Raw genomic sequence first — 16235 nt, 5'->3', positions numbered from 1 at the left:
TTCTTTCTTGGATTTTGAATGGAGCACCAGCTGACAGAATGTCGCATCGCCCACTGGCCGGAATTCATGATGCTCCACGCACTTGTCTAAAGGTTTATCACCCCGAGTTTATCATCTTAGAACAAGGCTCCTCAAACTTGACACATTTAAGAGTTGTAGACTTCCAACTCCCAGAATTCTTGAGCTCTAACATGACTGGAGGAGGAATTCTGGGACTTGAAGTCCACAAGTCTTAAAGCTGTCAAGTTTGAAGACCCCTGATTTATCGTCTGTCTATCTATCTATCTATCTATCTATCTATCTATCTATCTATCTATCTATCTATCTATCTATCTATCTATCTATCTATCTGTCTCCCCATCCATCCATCTATCACAACTGTCTTCAAACTTGACAACTTTAAGACTTGTGGACTTCAATTCCCAGAATTCCTGAGCTAACATGACTGGAGGAAGAATTCTGGGATTTGAAGTCCACAAGGCTTAAAGCTGCCAAGTTTGAAGATCACTCGATCAGAATAGAGCCGGAAGGGACCTTGGAGGTCTTCTAGTCCAGCCTCCTATATCATTTCAGGCAAGGGACTGTCCGGTCTCTTCTTGAAAGCCTCCAGTGATGGAGCACCCACAGCTTCTGGTGGCAAGCTGTTCCACTGGTTAATTGTTCTCATTGTCTGGAAATTTCTCCTTCATTCTAGGCTGGTGCTCTCCCCTTGAGTAGTTTCCATCCATTGATTCTTGCCCTGCCTTCTAGTCCTTTGGAAAATAACCCCCTCTTCTTTGGGGCAGCCCCTCAAATACTGGAATACTGCTACGATGTCACCCCGAGTCCTTCTTTTCTCTAGACTAGCCAAACCCAAATCCTGCAGCCGTTGTTCTTCGTATGTTTTAGTCTCCAGGCCTTTAATAATCTTAGTTGCTCTTCTCTGCACTTTTCCCAAAGTCTCAACATCTTTTTTGTAATGAATAGAATAGAATAGAATAGAATAGAATAGAATAAGAATACGAGAGAAGAGAAGAGAGGAGAGGAGAGTGGAATAAGAATAGGAAATAGAATAGAATGGAATGGAATAGAAGCTGGAAGGAACCTTGGAGGTCTTCTAGTCCAGCCTCCTGCTCAAGCAGGAAACTTTATGGTACCATTTCAGACAAATGACTGTCCAGTCTCTTCTTAAAGACCTCCAGTGATGGAGCACCCACAACTACTATTATTAAGTGTTGTACCTTATGATTCCTGACGAATGTATCTTTTATTTTATGTATGCTGAGAGCATTTGCTCCGAGACAAATTCCTCGTGTGTCCAATCACACTTGGCCAATATTCTATTCTATTCTATTCTGTTCTGTTCTATTTTAATTCTATTCTAATTCTATTCCATTCCATGCTATGCTATGCTATTCTACTCTACTCTAATTCTAATTCTAGGTTGACTTCCTCTAATACTGGAATAGTGCCATCATGTCACCCTTAATTCTTCTTTTCTTTAGACTCACCCAAACCCTATTCCTGCAACGGTTCCTTCATATGTTTTTGTCTCCAGGCCTTGAATCATCTTAGCTGCTCCTCTTTGCACTTTTTCCAAAGTCTCAACAACTTTTTTATAACGTGGTGATCAAAAATGGATGCAGCATTCCAGGCGTGGCCTTATTAAGGCTTTATAAAGCGGTACTATTACTTCACGTGATCTTGATTCGATGCCTCTGTTAGAAGGGAACGGAATGGAATATGGAATCGAAAATTTTGTATTTTATTTTCTATGATAAATAAACCTGGAAATAAGGAGAAATTTTCTGACAGTGAGAACAATCAACCCATAGAACAGAAGTTGCCTTTGGAAGTTGTGGGAGCTTCAGCCCTGGAGGCTTTCAAGAAGAGACTGGGCTGCTCTCGGTCAGAAATGGAGTAGGGTTTCCCACTTGGGCAGGGGGTTGGACTAGATGACCTACAAGGTCCCTTCCAACGCTGATTATCTGTTATCTGTTAAATAAATTAAAAAAAACCAATATTTTTTTAAAAGTCCCAACGTTTTAGATCACAGTTGATCTACTTTCTGAGTCCTTCCATGAATAAAAACATCAATATTTTTTGCAGTTTGTGGACATCCTCGAAAAACAAAGGCCTTTCCCATCATTAGGCATTGCAAGAGCGCTGCATCCTTTCATGTTTACAGAAAAGTACAATTGCAACAGCCTTTAGACTGCAAAAAAAATAAAAATAGCGATCACCGCACGATAAGCAATCCCCAAACAAAAGCTTGAAACCCGGCTGGACCTCGGGGAAAAACTTGAGCCACGTTAAACAACGTTTCTTGGTTAAAGAACAACCAAACCTTGCTTGGTCCTTTTTTTTTTTTATATAAGCCAGGCTTCCAAAAAGCCACGTGACGGAGGCGTTTTCCTGGAGAGCGAATTCCGCCCACAGCAGCTCTGGACCAATAGGAAGAAAAGGGCGGTGCTCCCTTTCTGCGCAGGCGCACGTCTTTCCCGCCCTCTGCGTTGTGGCGCATGCGCGGACCTTCTTTCGCGCTGAGGGAACCTGGAGGGCGCCATTTTGGTTGCCGAGCGGCGGCGTCGGTGGCCATCGGTGAGCGGGGGATGATGCGGGCCGGGGATGATGGGAGGACTAAGGTGGCCGTTGATGGGGCGAAGAGCGTCCGGGGCCGCGTTCACATGTTTCTAACCCAGCCCGAGTGGATCCCTCAGCGGCTCTTGAGGGGAATCCGCGGCTCGGCGCGCGGCCCTGAGGCGCGTTTTGATTCATTTATTAATTTTTATCTCGCCCTTTATAAGATTTTTATCCTCTATTTTATATGTTTGGGATAACTCGAGGTAGAAAATTGGCTTAATCCTATTTTTCCCCACAACAACAACCCTGCGAGGTGGGCCGGCCTGGCCTGAGAGAAATCCCCCAAATTCGGTGCAAAAATTGGGGATATAATTCAAACCAACCAAAACATCTGCAATATTATTTCGTGAAAATCATGGGATAAATAATTCGCGAATGTGGGTGAACTATTTCGTTGCGATCCAGATAATATGCACAGGGTGGCAGTCAAAGTAATATTATTTCACTCTGGCAATTTTAGTGAATTGTTTCACTGCAATCCGAATAACATGCACAAAAGGTAACCAATTAATATTATTTCACAGGCATAATTCACTAATATAGATGTTCCTCACCTTCCGGACCACAAATGAGCCCAAAATTTCCTTTGCTAAGTCCCCAAAGTGCTTTTTTTTCCCCCAAGAGGCAACTGGACTTTCTGGGAGGGAGGGGGGGGGTTGAAAACTAGGCTGTTAAGCTAGTTTTGCCCCACTTTACAACCTTTCTTGCCACGGTTGTTAAGTGAATCACTACCTTCGGTAAGCCAGGGCTCCCCTGTTGACTTGGCTTGTCAGAAGGTTGCAAAAGGTGGTTAAGTGAATTGCCCCATTTTATTAAATGTGAACCAGTTGCCAAGTATCTGAAACAGTAATTAACATTATTGTGAAGGGAGTTTTGCCCCACTTTATGACCTGTCTTGCCACGGTCGTTAAGTGAATCGCTACCATTGTTAAGTTAGTCACGTGGTTGTTAAGCGAATCCGGTTCCCCCATTGACTTGGCTTGTCAGAAGGTCGCAAAAGGGGGAACACGCCTACCGTCATAACTGTGAGTCAGTTGCCAAGTATCAGGTGAATTTTGATCAGGTAACCCTGAGGGATGCTGCCGTGGTCGTAAGTGTGAAAAGGGTCACGAGTCTCTTCAGTTTCGTTATAACTATGAATTGCCACCAAATGAATGGTTGGATAGTCCAGGATGATCTGTATTCCCAGCAAAGCTGGACCGTTTCCTAACTAAGGTGCCCCTGTAGAAGATCTCACAAAGCCACAAAAAGTGACACTTGTGGCTTCCACCCAGGATCTTTCGGCCTCTCCATCACATGACAACCACCTGGGGTCCATTTGGGTGGTATATCAATACATGCCAGTTGCCAAGAGTCCGAATTTTGATCACGGCAGGGAGGCTGCAGTGTGAAAAATTGTCATTTTTTTTCCCCTCCCCGGGGCAACTTCAAATGGTCACAGAACGAGTGGTTGTAAGTCAAAGATTGTCCTATAATGCTTCCTCTTAACAGTACATTCAAAAGGGCATCAGCAACTCATCCTCTTCCAAAGGAAATGAGAGACAGCAGGAGTGGGGGCTGCTTGACTAATTGATCACTGATTTTAATCAGCATCACCTGATTAAAATTGATGGCTTTAAATGACGGAATATTTTCTTCTCAATTCGCACAGGGCTGATTGTTGAACATGAGATATTCATGAGGAATGCTTACAAATGCAAACCAGCGCACGGTTCTCTGGTTCTCTGGGGCTAAATAAAATGTATTTATTTTTAGTGCAATTTTATTCCGTCCCATCTCCATCTGCAAAGTGACTTTGAGCAACTTGAAAGTAAAGTTCACTTGCTGCACATAAGCGACAGGACGTAGAATAAGAGATTCGGAAGGGACCTCTGAAGTCATCTAGTCCAGTCCCCTGCTTGAGCAGGAGACCCTATATGACTTCAGACAAAGTTTTCTTCTTGAAAGCTTCCGATGATGAGGCACCCACAACTTCTGAAAGCAAGCTGTGCGTTAGTTGCTGATGGGTGACTGAAGCCTTCCCTTGTGCACGGTGAAGGAGGGCAGGGATAAGGATGCTTTAATGGGATGAAGGCACCTTAGATTGAGTTAAAACGATCCGACTCTGCTCAACTGTTTTTTAGTCATTGTTTCATTGTACAGTTATCTCCTCCCCCCCCCCTTTTTTTTATTTATTGAACTTATATGCCACCCATCTAACCTAGAGCCGACTCTAATCAGCTTACAATCAAAATACAAAATAAAGCATTTAAGCATAAAAAACATAAATTATTAACATTAGAATGAAGTTAAAATTGCAAGATGGGGAGGAAGGGAATAAGGGGAGAAGCACATTAACCATCCCCAGAATGGGATATCCCCATCTGGGACTCAGGCCAGTTGGCAGAGTCAGATCTTCGGGGGGGGATGCAAATCTCACTGGGGAAGGGAAGCGGGAGGGTGTTTCAGTGGGCAGAAGCCCCAGCAGAAAAGGCTCTTCTCCTGGGCCCCGCCAGCAGGAATGCCTTGAGCAACAGGGTCTGCAGCATGTCCCTTCTAGCACAACGGACCCATGTCTGAAGGGGTTTTTTTTTTGTCACCCTTGAAGATGGAACAAGGGACCGGATAAACCTTTATCTTTTCCGCAGGGTAAATTCCCCGACTTTGCGTCTGTAACCCTACAGCATAATTAGACCCTGAAAGGCTTTTTCTGTCCTCCTTCCTCACAGCACTGCAGACCATGGAGAATTACCAGAAGTCCAAGGTGGTGGAGAAGCCGCCTCCCCTCCCTTTCGCCAACTTGCCCTCAGACATCATTGAAATGAAAGTGAAGGATGGGAGCAAGATCCGGAATCTGATGGGATACGCCATTGGCAAGATGGAGCAAGAGACCACGAGGCAGATGCTCTTCAGCGGAGTCGGCAAAGCCATCAACAAGACCATCACCTGTGTGGAGATCATGAAGCGGAGGCTGAAGGGCCTCCACCAGGTCACCAAAGTGTTCTTTCAGCAAATAGAGGAGATCTGGGAGCCCATCGTGCCCGAGGCTGGCCTGGACCCCTTGACCGTGAAGAGAAACATCCCTGCCATTTGTGTTCTGCTGAGCAAAGACCCGCTAGATCCGCAGGAGCCAGGGTATCAGGCTCCCGGCTCTTTCAATGCCTTCTGGCTGGAGACGCTGAATTCGGAGTCCCAGAGTCAGCCGAAAAGGAAGAAAGGCGGCGGGAGAGGGGCCAGCCATGCAGGAAAACATCCTTCCTCAGCTTTTTGAGAAGGATCCCAAAAAAAGTGATAAGCCTCAAGTCGAGCTGAGTAAATTACTTGCCTACAGAGCCAGAGAAAACCGGTCGCTTTTCACATTGAGAGAGGAAAATTGAGGATCCCGATGGAAGGAAAGAGGCTGATTTAAAGGAAGTCGAAGAAAAGAGGCTTGAAATTTCCGAACTGCCTGGGTCAGGTTGATCATCAGCACCTGGCAAGGTGGTTCTTTTTTTCCTTTCGGAAGGAAAGAAATGCTCTGGTGGGTTGTTTTGAGTTCTTGAAGCAATAATGATTAAAAAAAAAAAGAGCCTTCCTGGTTGAGGGAGATGTGGAGAATCTGCCTGTTTACCAAGGTGGGGTAGCTATGACGTTTGCCTGTTTTCCTCAGGGGATGAGTATTGAATGTTACACGAATCTTAGGATCTACTTATGTGAGAGGGCAGGTATCCTTTGCTTCCATCAAAATTTGATGGCGACAGGAGAAGGGTGCTCTGTTTTTTTTAATAATATTCTCTGGTTTTAACACTGGGCTCTCCAAACTTGGCAGCTGTAAGACTTGTAGACTTTAACTTCCCATGCGCTGGCTGGGAATTCTGGGAGTTTGAAGTCCACAAGTGGCCAAATTTGGAGACCCCCTGCTGTAACCGAAGCAACTGCCTTCCCGTGAAGAGATTGCCTTGTTTGATACAGCATAAAGATGAGACGGTCTTGTCTTGACTGCCCTGCATGCAGAAGGTGCAGCTTATCATGTCTAAAGACGGTTGGAAAAATGCTGAGGTTATTTGATTGTTAAAAAAAAAACATAGATTGTACAACAGTACTATTTTAGTATATTTTATTTATAGGGGTTTTTTTTCAACGTTTGAAAAGGTTTCTTTGGTCTATGAAAGGGTGGTTGCTAGTTCAGACAATTGATCGTTATCTCCAGTCCTTCTGTTTCCCTCCATAAGTGGTGCCTGAGTGTTGCCTGAGAAAGTGAAAGATGTCATGAAGAGCATTTTCCCTTTTTAGCTGATGCAACTGCGGTTCTCCGTTTATCTGTGAAAGCATTGATGCTCCAGAGATCCTACATGGGGCAGGAATTTTATCTGTGGCTGCGTTGACAATACTGGTGGATTATTTGCGTTCAATCATACCATTAAAAAAAATTCTTAGTACTCTCCAGGCTCACATCTCGTTTATTAACATAACAAAAACCTAGGAGCCTAAAGCCTTAGCTTTCTAGCGTTCTGTTGTCAGTATCCAACCACAATTTTCTGAGCTGAAGGGAGATTTGGTCTTTTGGGCACCACTCAAAAATAAGTTGGGTGTGTGTTCCAAGTTTCCAGTTTAGCCTACAGCCCTGGAATATCCTGGTGGCCTCCCATTCACTTTCCAGACAGTTTGCTGCTTACGTGTTTCAAGTTCAGTCACAGCAGCTAACAGGTTGAGCTGCGATTGTAATGTCATCTCTGCTCATGAAGTGACTTGTCTCCTAGTTGTGAGATAAAATTTCAGGTAAGAGATCAGTAGTTGATGCTGAAAGGAAAAAAAAAAGTTTGCCTGTTTCCAGGACAAAATGAGGGGCACAAAAGAGTGATGTTAAACCCAATAAGCAAGTTTAGGATGGTAGTGGAATTGCAGGATTGGCCTAGTTAAGCATGTTGTAAAATTCTGTCTGTGTGCATATTCTTGGATGCTCTTCTGGTTGATCCTGCCCAAGCAGTAAATGCTACAGAATCCAGAGTATAGACAGTCTCTGCGAAACAAAACAAAACAGTCTTGCTCTTCTTTTTCTAGATTTCCTTAATATAATGATCTGTGATGTTGGATATTCAAATATACTGTACCAAAGATTTAGCAGTCGTAGGTTGACTTAAGTGTAGCTAAAAACTACTGAGGGAAGAGGAAGAATTGAGAAATAAGAATTGCAGGTATCCTTTGACTTACAACCACACTTGAGCCAAAGGTTCCTGTTGCTAAGCAAAATAGTTGATAAGTTTTGCCTCATTTTACAACCTTTCTTACCACAGTTGCAAAAGAATTGCAGTAAACTTTGGCTGTGCGATGATGCTCCCCCAGAGGGCACCCTTTACCCGAAGGAGCCTGGAACTTGATAGCACTGCCCATGCCGCCCCATTGCCAAGGGACAACCCTGATTGGTAGCTTTGATAAAGCCACCTTTGAACTACCAAACCCTGGGAAGAACAGAGAAGGAGCTATAGAGAGCAGTTGGCTGCAGAGTCCAAAGTCTCCGAAGGAAACGGCTTGGCATGAATCCAGTCAGGAGAGCCACATGCCCTTGTGCCAACCAGAACCCAGGGCAAAGGGGATTGAGCAGGTTTGGCAGTAACAGCCTTAGTGTGAAGGATGGACTGAAGCCACCCTGATCTTGGGACAAAAGGCAGTGCTGGAAATGTATCTGTAGGAAGAATCTCAGTGTCTGAGTTCACACAAGACACCCATTCATTGAATTAACCAACAATGTGCGTACTGTGCCAACACAGCCCCTGGATTGAGTGCTGAGTAGGATTTGAGAGACCCGCTGTTTTATTTGTGGAAATGGAGAAGGATGAAGGGCAAATGCGAATGCAATTGGAAGATTTTAGTGAGCATAGAAGCGACCGAACATAGTGCCAGTTTAGAGCCCTATCAGGGGACTCTTACATAGCTTTTTTCCTACTGAAGATGTCTTAGGAAAACGTGAATTAAATCACCCCTCCTCCCCAACCCGGTGGCTCACTTTGACTCGGTTAATCCTGTTGATTTGGCCTTGGTGTGTTGAGTGCTAGTGAGAAGACAGGGCTCTAACTTAAGAAGTAGCAGCTCCCCTGTCAATCCCCCGATATTGTTATCAAGAGACTGCAGAGTCCTTTGTCTGGAATGCCTTGAGCAGGGGGGTTGGACTAGACTAGAAGATCTCCAAGGTCGCTTCCTATTCTGTTGTTACTCTGTTAAATTTGCTGTGCTTCGTCCATCCATCCCCTCAACTACTTGTGTTCTTGTGTCCTGGTCGTTGCCCACAATTATTGTTCTTAATCCCCCAGTGCCTCCCTCCTCCATCTCACATTTCCTTTCCACTGAAATTATGACTGGCCTGGTGGATTCTCTGATTCTGAGTTCGTTCCAGTTTATTGCTTGCTCTCTGTCGCTTGCTGAACTCGATGCTTTCTCGAATGTGGTATGTTTGGATTTACAGCAGTCTAATTGCAGAACTGGGAGGAACAATTTATTTCTGCTTCTACAGTCACAATTTGCCGACTTGGGCTTGGCTTGAATGCAGGAGAGAACAGAACGTGGTGATTTACTGCAGCCAAATGCATGGATAAAAAAGCTTCCCTCACTTGGCTGAACACACGAGGAATTTTAGAAAACAATTAGCAAAGCATTTGATATAGTTCCACACAACAAGCTCATTAAAAAAATGGTACAAGCCAGGGCTTAGCCACTGGGTGTTTCAACGGATAAGAAGTTGGCTCAGGGATAAATCCCAGTGCGATCAATGAGGCACTTCCTGAACAGTCACAAGCGACATGCCACAAGGCTCAGTTCTAGGTCCTGTTCTGGGCAGTGTGAGGGATACAACAAAAATATTGCTAGGTAAGATTTAGTTATTTATTTGCTGACGATACAAAGGTGTGTGGCATAGCTGATACTTCTGGGGTATTCATAACTTGGAAAACGATTTGGCGTTGCTGAAGAAATTGCCAGAAATGTGGAAACTGCAGCTCAGTGTTTCTAAATGTAGGATCATATTTGGAACACAGTGTTAGAACAACCAAAGAAAAGGATTTAAGGCTGATCATAGCACGCGACTGCAAAATGAGCAAATGGCGTGGCCAGGCAGCTGTGGAGACAACCAAAATTCTGGGGTGTATCATTAAAAGAATCAGCAGGGGGAAAGGTCCTTATCCCGCTATATGGGGCTTTAATCACAACCCATTTAAAATGCCATGCCCAGTTCTGGAGAGCTCACTTAAAAAGAGATACTGATAAGACACGTGCGAGTCCAGAGACTGGCAACAAAAATGGTGCAAGTCTGAGAGACAAAACATACCAGGAGATTGGAGGAAATAACAATAACAGTTGGAAGGGATCTTGTAGGTCATCTAGTCTAACCCCCCACCCAAGCAGACCCTACCCTATTTTTAACAGATGGCCATCCAGTCTCCTCTTGAAAGCTTCCAGAGATGAAGCTCCCACAACTTCCAAAGGCAACTTCTGTTCCAGGGGTTGATTGTCCTCACTGTCAGAAAATTCCTCCTTATTTCCAGGTTGAATCTCTCCTTGTTCGGTTTCCATCCATTATTCCTTGTCTGGCCTTCGGGGGAATAGCTTGAGACCCCTTCCTCTCTGTGGCAGCCCCTCAAATATTGGAAGATGCTCTCCTGTCTCCCCTGGTCCTTCTCTTCCCTAGACCAGCCAGGCCCTGTTCCTGCAACCGTTCATCGTATGTTTTAGCCTCCAGTCCCCTCATCATCCTGGTTACTTTTCTCTGTGCTTTTTCTAGAGTCTCAACCTCTTTTTTATAGTGTGGTGACCAAAACTGTGTGCAGGACTCCAGGTGTGGCCTTACTAAGGCTTTATGAATCCGTACAGCCTGGAGGACAGAAGGGAAAACGTGGACATGACTGAAGCCTCCAGCAACAGGCCATTGGCAGGGGTGCATAAAAGTAAATCTCATTCATTGGAAGCCCAGACAGGGAATTTTCACACCTTGGGTCTGAATTCAGTCTTTTTAAAAAATAAGATTGTTATATCCAAGGTTATTATTACAGAAGACGGCATTGAGACCCTCTGGAACCGAATGGTGGAATTGAATACAGATAGTCCTCAACTTACAACCACAATTGAGCCCCAAATTCCATTGCTAAGCAAGACAGTTGTTAATTAAGTTTTGCCCCATTTCATCACCTTCATGACAGCTTTCAACTGAACCACTGCAGCTGTTGAGTTGGTCACGTGGTTGTTAAGTGAAACCGGATTCCCCATTGACTGTCAAGGTCACAAAAGGGGATCGCGTGATTCCAAGGCACTGCAACCATCTTCAGCACATGCCAGTCGCCAAGTGTCTGAATTTTGATCAGGTGGCCATGAGGACGATGCAATGGTCATTAAGTCGTGAAAAGGTCGTTCACTTTTTTCAGTGTCTTTATAACTTCGAACGGTCACTAAATGAACTGTCTTAAGTCCAGGACTTCCCGTAGAGGACCCCATTGTGATGGCTGCTTGTTTGGTTTGCAAAAGAGCATTGAAGTTTGGTCAACCTTGCTCAGGTCTTTGGTTCCACCTGGAGGGTCTTTGCTTCCCCCTCGTGCGTTGTGTTCCCTCGTGTTGCCGGGACATGTCCGGTGCAGCCACCAGTGGAACGTGTCAGGGCACAGCAGGGGGGCCCTGTGTTCCTTGTGGTCCACCACCTCGGACCCCAAGGACCAACCCGCTTTCTGGCCAACGAGCCACACAAAACAGGGACTCGCCTCCTGGCGAGATCTGTCTGAAAGCATCCACGTTTCCCCCGGGGAAAGATTTCCAGACTGTGCATCGATTAACGGTTATATTTGGAGAATTTAGAAGCTGCCCTTTTTATTCCAAAGTGCGTCTCCAGGCAGCCTTTACAAAAATCAATGTAATTCCAACACAGAACAATAAAACCGAGCTGAATCAAAATGCCTCCCCGGCCCAAACAGGTTTTTCACTTAAAGCATAAAAGAAGTTTCACACAACATTACACCAAGCGAATGTACAGGGCTTCCTGAAGAAAGGCGAGGTGTGTGTCTCTCTGTGTGTGTGTGTAACTTTAATATTCTATTTAATTGGGGCCTCCAAAAAGAGGAATATCTCAGAGCCTGATGTTTTTCACCCTGTTTGCGTCAGGAGAAACCGGGATGATTTTTAATTCAGAATAGACACGTTAAGCCTAACAAAGCTTTTAACGCACCTCTCTGCAATTTAATCTCCCTTTTTTAAAAAACCAGGGCACGTACGCACTTGCACGCACACCGCACACAAAGACTGCAGAAAAGCGACACGCTTGCTGCCAGATTTCAACAATGAGCTTGGAAGGGGTCCTGACGAGAGGAATTTGTGTGTCTTGTGTGCGTGTGTTTGTGTGCGACTCCCATTGTTCTCGGTCCTTTTTTTTTTCTCTTCCCTCCTGGCTGCTTCTCTCACAAAAGAGGCTTTAAGCAAAGCAACGGCGGCGGAAGAAAAACAGTTGGATCCCTGCAAAGCCAGACAACCTTCCATTCTTCGAAGGATGCTCGGATATTTGTTCCGCAGGTCTGATTTTGTTCTTCGGCTGTTATTTTTAGACCTGCCTTTCGGAATAAAATATCTTTCTCAGGCAGCTGGCATCAAGATGCAACTTTTTTTAAAAAAAAATCAGCTGAACATCAGTTGAGGCAGCCGCCTGGACCACCTCACAGGACCGGTAGTGGTGAAATAGGCGCGGCAAAGGGCCTGGGGAGAGGAACCCAACTGGCAATCTCTCTCTTTCCTCCTCTGCCTGCCTCGCCTCTCCATACAATCGTTTAACCCAGTCAGTCAGTTACAAGGAAGAGAAACCCTTTAGCTCCAGGTTGAACTGTGGGGTCCTTGGTGGTCTCTGAGCTCGGTTGTTTTCTTTGCAGACTTTTCATGACCCAACTAGGGAACCCCAGTGCTGGAGGGAGTGGGGTCTACAGGGAGGAGGAGGAGGAGAACTGTGGGGTCCTTGGTGCTCTCTGAACTTGGCTCTTTTCTTACGGGTATCTCAAGAACTAACTCGGTAACCTCATCAGTCCCCAGAAGGTAGTGGAGTTTGTGGAACTGGGGAGGAGGAAGAGGAGGAGGACTGTGGGGTCCTTGGTGCTCTCGTGAAACCTCTGCTATTTCCTTGCAGGTGTTTCGTGACCCAACTAGGTAGCATCATCAGTGACAGAAAGAAGGGGGTTGAGGAGGAGGAGGAGGAGACTGGGCTCCTCAGTGCTCTCTGAGCTTGGCTGTTTTCTTGCAAGCATTTCATGACCCAACTAGGCAACATCATCCGTGCATTTGGATGGGTACTCACGATGCAACCTATTCTGCGCATGAAATGCCTGCAAGAAAACAACCAAACCTGACACAGGAGCATTTGCTCCACATGTGACCCAGAAACTAGCCAGAACCGCAGGCCTGTAGAATTGGGGGAGGTTCAGCATCCCATTCCAAGCAATCCCCTTTTTCCACGCCTTGCGCGCATCCAGATCATCACACAACACCGGTTGTGTCAAGATGTGCCCATGGTTGGGCACCCCGTGGGTGTCAGTTCTCCATTTGGGAGGGTACCGAGTCCTGATGGCCCTTGCTAAGGCCGGCTGCTTTCTGGTTGTGCCTCTGTGTGTGTGTGTGTGTGTGTGTGTGTGTGTGTGTGTGTGTGTGTATGCTTCCCCCCCACACACATGAAACAAGATTTAAGCAAACCCCACATAGCAGCTATTCTAACCCTCCTCAGATCACGCTGGATGGAGGCGGGTGGAGTTTCTGAAGGTAACTCAACCGGCCTTCCCCATCCTGCGTGGTGGACCTGTGGGGAGGTGACCTCCAGACCCCCCTTGGTGTCTCCCAGGACTTCACAAGCAGCTGCGCACTTCCCGGTCTTGCAGCCATGACACACACACACAGCCAGACAAACCGCAACAGAGGACGTGCCTCCTTCCTCATCTCACCGCCGGGCTGCTTCCTCTCCAGCTGCCACCCGTCTCGCTCTTTGACCCCAAACGCACCTGGACACAAACAGTCCTCAAAGGAATTGGCCCAAACGCAAATCGGGTCACGCTTTGAGCGACAGCGACGGACACACGTCTACAATGCGCAGAGTGAGCATCTCGCGGTCCTCTTCTCCTCCTCCTCCCCCCCCCTTTTCCTCCCCCGGGGGCCAAAAACAGCAGCTGCAGTTCTCCGTATTTAAGGGAGGAACGCAGCGTTTCGAGCAACTTCACCGTCCGCCACATGGCACCGTGTGCAGGACGCACGAAGAGCTCCGAGGCGATCGGTGGCCGCGAGGCTCCCGCCAATCAAGAGCCTCAGATGCCCGAAAGGATCCCTCAGAGGCCATTTCTGGTCCTGGAAATAGAAGCCGAGCATCCTCCATTTATTTCAGGCTGCCAGGCCAGTCAATTAAATTGCACCCATTTGATTCCATAATTTATAGAGTAAACCTGTTTTTCCTCCGCCTGCCCCGTCGCACAGAAAGCGGCAAGACCCCCGTGCTCGGATGATGCCCTCGTGGGTTAGCAGAGACCGTCCTGCGTAGACAATAAGTAATAAACGGCCTTTTGTGTGGGTTTTTTTGGGGGCTCCCAGAAGCCATGTTCCTCCTGAGAGGTTCTTGGACCTTGGCGGGTTTTTTTTTTTTGAGAAATGGCGAAATGCAAAACGTTTTTCCTAAAATCGCAGGCTAATTAAAATGGGGATGTCTTCTCAGCCCAGCTGAACCTTCTGGAATCCACTTCATGGATTAATCCACAGCTGGGTGCAGTTTGATGGCAGCTACTCTCAGTTCTCTTTTTGGAGTTTTATTTTTAGGGGGGGAAAGGGGGTAGTGTTCCCCACAGATCTCACACGGATGTGTGGTTTTTTTTCTTCTTCTTCAGGGTCCGATTTGGGTGGAAAATCCCAAGCTTTGGATACAGAGTTCATCCGCCAGCCGAGACACGTTTTGCAAACAGGAACCTCCAAAAGCCTCAGAAATAAAACAGTTTGGCAATATTTATCCGTTTCCTAACACACGTCCTGAAGCTCCTTTTAATCTCTTTAACAATTCACATTGGCCGTAATGTCCGGGTTCCGACGGATGCCCTCATGAATTCATGCACCCCAGCCTTGTTACAAAAGAACTCCAATTATTTATTAGGAGCAACACTTCGGTACTTTTCCCGAGTGCAGTGAGCTCTCCCCCAGGTAATTTACTGCCCACTTATGACCCTGTTTCCCCCCCCCCCCCCCAGGGTGTGTCATAAATCACATTCTCCACCCGAAACACTTTCCCGGTCTGTAGAAAACGCCTCTCCGGCTTGCTCCGGTCACCTGGGATACAATCTGGAGGAAGGTTTGCGTGGAATGTGCTTCTGGTCCTAGCAGCTGAGCTACTCCATCAGTTCTCCCCCGTGGCAACTCCAGAGTAGTCCAGGAAAGCTTTACGCATCCATCCTCTCTACTGCTGGCCTCAAACTCTTTTTCCCAAAAGTGGGTCTTGGTAACGGGTGTCCGAAGTGCAGGCTGTCCTTGACTTACGACCACCACCGAGCCCCAGATTTCGGTTGCTAAGGGAGGCAGCTGGTAAGTTGAGTTTCAACCCATTTTACGACCCTTCTTGCCACAGCGGTTAAGTGAATCCGGCTTCCTCACGGACTTTGCTTTGTCAGACGGTCACAAAGGGGGATCAACATGACCCCGGAAGTGTCATAAATATGAGTCGGTTGTCAAGCGTCCAAATTTTGATCCAGTGTTGCAAAGTGTGGAAAAAAAAGTTCCCGAGTGACTTTTTTCAGTGCCGATCACTAAACGAACGGTTGTAAATCAAGGATCATTTCAACTCGGGTCCTTTTCGCTTCGAGGGAGAATTTGATAATCCATAGATTTGTTTTCTTGGCTGCTCAAAGTCTTCTCAAGTTTCTCCTCCACCAACTTCAAAGACATCAATACTCTTTCTTATCAAACCCCAAAGATGCTTGTTCCAAAAAACAACAGCTGAATTTTCTTGCCGGTTTTTTCCCCTTGAAAACATTTCTCATCTAAGAAGCTTCTTCAGTTTTTTTTAAAAATGAAGAAAATCCAGTTGTCCCAAAGGTGTTTGTTTCAAGAGGCATAACTGGACTTTCTGGTTTTTCTTTGAAGGCGTTTCGCTTCTCCTTCCAAGAAGCTTCTTCTGCTCCGACTGGATGGTGGGGAAGGATTTTTATTCCTTGCAGTCCGCTGGTCATTTGCATCCATTTTAGAGGGTCGTTGAGGCCACTTGCAGGTTTAATGCAAACAGGTGTGGAGCCTTCATGGAACCGCAAAGAGGACGGTGTTGTACACGGGAGATAGGTGATGTCGTATCCCTCCCTCTCTGTTGACAGAGGGCTGTTCAATTTGGACCTAGATGACCTCTTTGGACCCTCTCCTCAAACCAGCGGTGCTCCCTATCCAAAATGTGGCCTTTGATGTCTTCAAAGGGGGGGGGGACTTTCATCTTTGAAATGGAGATGGACGGCTGAGAAAGAAAGTCCAGTTGTTCTGGGGAAAAACACCTTCGGGACATCCGTGACCTGGATGATGGAGAACTCCATGAACCACCTTCTCATCCTGCTTCTTCAGAGTCCCAACTTGGCCTTCCGTCAAAGTCACCGCAGGCCCCTCGGTTGACCCATTAGACCAGTGGTCGCCAACCAGTG

General features: G+C 46.3%; 1 protein-coding gene across 1 annotated transcript; it reads left to right on the top strand.

The window, feature by feature from the left end:
- The first annotated feature begins 2435 nt into the window (after positions 1-2435).
- On the top strand, positions 2436-7019 carry RPP25L (ribonuclease P/MRP subunit p25 like). Its single transcript, XM_087927584.1, has 2 exons — positions 2436-2580; positions 5331-7019. The coding sequence occupies exons 1-2, from the start codon at positions 2502-2504 to the stop codon at positions 5870-5872; spliced, it is 621 nt and encodes a 206-aa protein (XP_087783710.1). The 5' UTR covers positions 2436-2501; the 3' UTR covers positions 5873-7019.
- The last annotated feature ends 9216 nt before the right edge of the window (positions 7020-16235 follow it).

The sequence above is a fragment of the Pseudonaja textilis genome, chromosome 2 (assembly GCF_049901715.1).
Source record: "Pseudonaja textilis isolate UNSWEBS1 chromosome 2, rPseTex1.2, whole genome shotgun sequence".
Lineage (NCBI taxonomy): Eukaryota > Metazoa > Chordata > Lepidosauria > Squamata > Elapidae > Pseudonaja > Pseudonaja textilis.
This window is presented reverse-complemented; position numbering and strand designations above follow the sequence as displayed.